The sequence below is a fragment of the Mesoplodon densirostris genome, chromosome 2, assembly GCF_025265405.1.
Source record: "Mesoplodon densirostris isolate mMesDen1 chromosome 2, mMesDen1 primary haplotype, whole genome shotgun sequence".
NCBI classification, from domain to species: domain Eukaryota; kingdom Metazoa; phylum Chordata; class Mammalia; order Artiodactyla; family Ziphiidae; genus Mesoplodon; species Mesoplodon densirostris.
Window position 1 is genome coordinate 138,167,006 of NC_082662.1, and position 5,374 is coordinate 138,172,379.

Consider the following 5,374-nt stretch of genomic DNA (forward strand, 5'->3'; position numbering starts at 1 on the left):
TGAGCGGGTCATTTCCCCTGCTCTGATGATTCGAAGTCTCTGCCGGCACCCACAGGACGGTGACTGAGGCCTCCACACTCCTCAGCATGGATCCCAGCTCCCACTCAGATCTGGGGCCACAGACACCTCTCCCACCCCCTGCTGCCCCTGTGAGCAAGCTGTTCTTGTGAAACGTGGTCATAGTTTGTTAGGAGGATCTGTTTTCTATGGGGATACAAACCAGTGTTGATACCAATACACACACATGTCCAGCCATGGGTGGAAAGGGAAGGGACAGTAGTTCTGGGGTGTCTTTGCAGACCCGTAGGCCCCTAACGCCAGTCCCCACAGCCACAGCCAGATGGGTCCTCCTCCCTCAGTTGAACGAGATGCTGCTGCACAGAAATCCCACAAGTTCCACAAAGGGGCCCAACTGTCCTTTCCCTTATACACACCTTTAACGGGTGCCCCATGAATTTCCCCACACCCATTCCCCTTGTAGCACCCTCATTAGGATTAAGAGGTAGCGGCCTCCACCACTCTCCACATTGCAATAATCCCAGTGGGACTAGAGGATGCTCCCGCTACGATGAGGCAGACAGTCCTGTCCCCATGGCCAAGATTTTTCCTCTCTGGTCAGGCCACCCACACAGGAAACCCTGGATGAGCGGAGGGTCATCCCAGCGCCGTCGCCTGGCCACTTCAGGGAAGCAGAGAGAAGCTCCATAATGACAAGGGCTGTCTCCAGGCTCCATCCTAGAAACTGGTGAGTGTCCAGAGGGCGGAAAGGCACAAAAGCAGCTCTGCCTCCCCAGAAGGTTCAGGGATGCAGCAGATGGTACAGGTGCCCCAGAAGGGCCCTAGCCAAGCAGGCGTTAGAGAAGGGCATGATGAGGGGGTCCCTGGGGCAAGTGAGAGCTGTGCGTTCCCAGGAGCAGCCTGAGGAGTCCTTGTCTATGTGGAGGAAAGGTGTGGCCACCTGTAGATCCAGAGCTCCTGTGACCTCCCTCATCCTTCCTTCCTCTCAGGATCGCTCTCTGTGGAGCAGCTCAACACCAACAAGATGACAGTGGCCTGAGAGCATTTCCCACGAAAACGATCTTTGTTCACAATTTACATACATCACTCCAAAGGTCCTCCTCCCACCCACACCTGGCCACACCCACCTCCCCCACCTCCCTAACCCCCCACAATCCCGCTCCCCCTCCCCACCCTGGTGGTCCTGCCCACCCTCCCTTCCCCCCACATCATCCAGGATCAGCACTGGGAGGAGGAGGAGCCCTAGGCTCCCCTGGAGGGCTGGCCCAGCTGTTCCCTACTGGCTGCAGTGCTGCTTCTTCCTCCACCCACGCTTCTCTGTGACAAACGGGTCACGTTTTCTCTTTCTGGTCTGTGAGGGGTGAGCCAGCCCCAGAGCCAAGGCTGGCCTCCCAGAGACGCCGAGGCCAGCCCCGGGGATGGGCAGCTTCTCAGCAGCGGCTGGGCGTCCACACAGAGCCCACTTCCTCGACTTGGGAGCGGCTGGTGGAGCTGGGCTGAGGCCTCTTCTCTGAGAGGAGGGGGCCTAAGGAGCACTCTGGGCCCCCCAACCTCCAGGGGAGGCCAGGCCTGAGGCATGCACAGGACTCTGGGACAGCCAGAAAGGCGGCAGGCTCTGCAGAGAGCCAGAGAGGAAGGCCAGGCTGGAGAGCTCCTCCTCGTCCTCACTGGACCCGTCCCTGGGCCCTCGGGCCTCCCGAACAGGAGAGGCCTCTCTGAGAAGAGATGCATCCCTGGGTCCCAGGAGAGGGCCAGTGCGCCTTTGATCCTGGGGAGGGGAGGGCCGTCCGGCCCGGAATGGAGAGACCTCCTGATGTCCTCGACAGGGAACAAAGACTTTGGGCCTACACAGGTCAGTGTCTGTTTGGATGAGCCTATGAAGAGCCTCAGAATCAATCTCTGGTGGGCAGGCTTCATCACTGACCCCTAGATGGGGGTCTTGGTCGTGCCTGTGGGCACCTTGGCTGGCGTCAGACTCAGAAGGACCTGAGCGCATTCCGGGTGCACTGTTGACTCGGGGCTGCCCGCACACCGTCGTCCTCTTTCAAGGCCAGGAGTCGTTTCTGCACCAGCTGGTAGGAGGGAGGAGGACAGTGACGACTCCACACACACGTGTGAGAGGAGGAGCACTGGGCAGTGGGACAATGGCCCTGGGGGGGAGGAGGGGACGGGCGACCCCAGGACTCGAATCCAAATACAGACACTGTGGCAGTCCTGCCATCCTCCTGCACCTGATTCCCAGCTTTGTGTCTTTCCCACCCCTCCCGGATGCCCATCCTCTCCTTCCTTTCACCCTGCACTGCACCCACCCCAAAACGGGCCCTTCCCCATGCCAGGCGTCCCAGGCAGGGGAGGGATGGACAGTGCTATGTGGCCCTCCTGTTCTGGGGCCCTACCTCTCCCCTGTTCACTGGGGTCCCTCCGTGCCCTGGTCTTCCTGGGTGTCTCTTGTGTCCCCTGTTCTACCGGGGATCCCTCCCTCCTCTGGCTCCCCTGGGTCATCTGGGTTCCCCTGTTCCCTGGATCACCTGGGTTCCCCCTCCCGTGGGGTCCCCTGGCTCCCTGAGTGTCCCTCTCCCTCCCCTGACTCACTTCTTCGGGGGTGAGCCCTTCCTCCTGCTCCAGCTCCTTCTCCAGGGCCAAGAGATCCAGCTGTGGGTCTGGGGAAAGCAAATATGCCAGGAATCCAGGGTGAATGACTGCCTCCACCTAGAACAGAAAGAAGAGGCTGTGAGCATCCTTGGCCAGGAGTGGCCTGTGAGGCAAGAAGACCAGGAGGGAAAGTGAAAAGCAGAGACCCACCCCACTCTCCTCCACAAGGCAGGGATGGTCAGCACACACACACACACACACACGCACACGCACACGCACACATGCACATACACAGTCACACACAAAAGAGCACATATACAGAGGCACAAACACAGACACAAAGGCATACACACAGATAGACACAAACATATACACACAAACATCTGCGTAAACCTCCCCTAACACCAGGCTCAGGAACAAGGAGCTGAGCTTAAGTCCCAACGGCCTGAGCAGAACCCAGATCTTGGGTGCTGAGTGTTCCATGCCCTGGCATCTTGTAGACCCCAGCCTCCGGGCCTAGCCTACTTTGGTGACAAAGTCCTCCTGGGAACACAGCTTGTCAATGTAGCTTAAGAGATCCGGGTCCGAGTAGGTGCCGTCCTCTTCCTGCTGCATCTCATTTCCGTCCTCTCCCCTTTCTCCATCTGAGTCGCCTGTGGCTGAGTGGACGGGCCCCACCAGCGCCTCCATGATGTCCATATACTCCCTCACAGCCTCAGGTGGAATCTCCTCGGGTGCCTTGGGCTCCGGGGGTCGCTGGGACCTGTGTGGCTTCGGGTGGGAGGGCTGGGCGCTGGGGCTGGACATCCTGGGAGCACAGGCTGAGGCAGAGCAGGAGGAAGGGAAGGAAGGTGAGGGGCTCCCGGTCCACCTCCTGACCACCGAGCGCACGCTGGTGAGGGCATTGTTGGGGGACATTGATGTGGGTGTGGGGGTTCAGGGCCACCTGAAACCTCATGCACAGTTGGAGGGGGGAGGTAAGGGGGGCATCTAAGAGAGTCACATGTAAGGAAGTGGGGAACCTCCAATTTTCCAGGGGTGTCCCCATCAAGCCCACTTCTTAGGCAGACTTGGTGTGCAGTCCTTTGACAGGGAGGTGTGAGAGAAGTTACAAAACTGACCAAGTCAATACCCCGTAGTGACAAAGGGCATCTGACACCCCACCCCCGCACCCCCCGCCTCGGTGGCTGTTTTGCTTGAAAGACCAGTGCCCCTGTCTTGAAGGAAAATGATCCACATGGGAACAGTGGCCAACCCTAGGCCCCTGTTACCTGTGCGTTCAACTCCAGTGGGAACCTGGGTGGCTGGCTGAAGGCCCACTTTCGGGGCTGGGGGCCCCCGAGGATCCAGCTTCGGTGGGGCTGGAGGAGGCAGGCCCTGCGTGCAGTGCATCCACTGCAACTGCTGAATCTGCATCTCCTCCTCGGCCTCAAATTCCGTGAACCTGGGGGGTGACGGAGGCACAGGCCACCCTGAGAAAATGGCCTGGGTTCTGGAGCCCAACAAAGGCAGCCAAGAATGAGGGATTGGGAGAGGATGTGCCTTGGCGCTGTCAAGGCCCTGCAAGGTGCTGTCCACAGCAGAGAGCTGCTCCTGGAACTGATACAAGATCTGGGACCCTTCCTGCCTCACCAGCACTGGAGAGCATTCAACAGCATAGAGCCAGGTCGCTGCATTGAACCAGGTCAACGGGACACGTGGCTGACCCAGGGGGCACCCTCCTCATGCCCCCCATCCAGAGCCACATGAAGGGCTGACAGCCAGAGTCTGGAACAGGCATGTGTTCCCCACAGGGGTCCTTGCCCGAATCCAGGACCCTGGGTTGCGACTGAGAGTCCTGGAACATAGACCTGGAGACAGGGCTCAGGACAAGCTGGACGATGTGGATGCTGAGCTTAGAGGACAGGCCTTCCTTTCCTCTGAGAGGCGCTTGTTTGTTTGGTTTTGTTTCTTAAACCAAGGGGATTACCGTGGAGCAAACACTGGAAGGGCCAGAGACCTTTGGGCTGACGACAGCTGGCTTCCCCAGCCCCTTCAGGGATGCCAGGGTACCCACTCAGGCCACTTTTCATGAGGAGAGGGGGTCCCAAATCTATGTCAGTGGCCGCCGTCAGCCACCATGAAGGAAGCAGCAGGCTGGCGGGTGGAGCTCTTTCCCCGGCCCAGCCCATATGGCCGGAGTTGGACCCCTACTGGACTCACAGCTTCACCCTGCCCCGTCCTGAGACCTTCATGTCAGGGGAGGGCAGAGCTCCTGGTGGAGGAAGGACAGAAGACCCAAACTCTCAAGGTGAGGGAGGGGTTTCTGGAGGACTGTAGGGCCTCTGGGCTGCGGGGTCCCTGTTCCGAGCGACAGCCCTTCTCCTTTGTCCTCTCTGATGAGCACCCCCACGGCCAGACCCTGCCCTCACCCACTCGCCTCACCCTCCACGCAGCCCCTGGGCCCAGGACGCTGACTCACTTTTGCGCCATCTCGTAGTAGATCATCCGGTCAGAGTTGCTAATGTGCTGCCATTCCTGCACGGCCCTGCACAGTCCCTCCTCCAGCTTCATGGTCGGCTTCAGGTGGGCCAGGGATCGAAGCGCTGGGCTGTAAGCACTCGGGGTCAGTCTCCGTGCCCAGGTCAGCCCCCACCTGCCTGACCCCACCCGCCAATGTGGACCACACATCACTCAACACAGCATGACTGAGCCACAGGAGGGTGAGAGGCAGGTGTCTGGGACGTGGCAGAGACAAGCCTTCCCGGCTACGGCCGTCACCGCC

The 5,374-nt window shown here is 59.8% G+C and overlaps 1 protein-coding gene across 1 annotated transcript; it reads right to left on the reverse strand.

Annotated features, from left to right (window-relative positions):
- Positions 1 to 1,294: 1,294 nt before the first annotated feature.
- On the reverse strand, positions 1,295 to 5,163 carry LOC132476269 (NUT family member 2G-like). Its single transcript, XM_060078101.1, is given in 6 exon segments — positions 1,295 to 1,862; positions 2,005 to 2,090; positions 2,611 to 2,727; positions 3,136 to 3,431; positions 3,882 to 4,054; positions 5,072 to 5,163. Coding segments are annotated over 6 exon segments (1,332 nt in total).
- Positions 5,164 to 5,374: the final 211 nt, after the last annotated feature.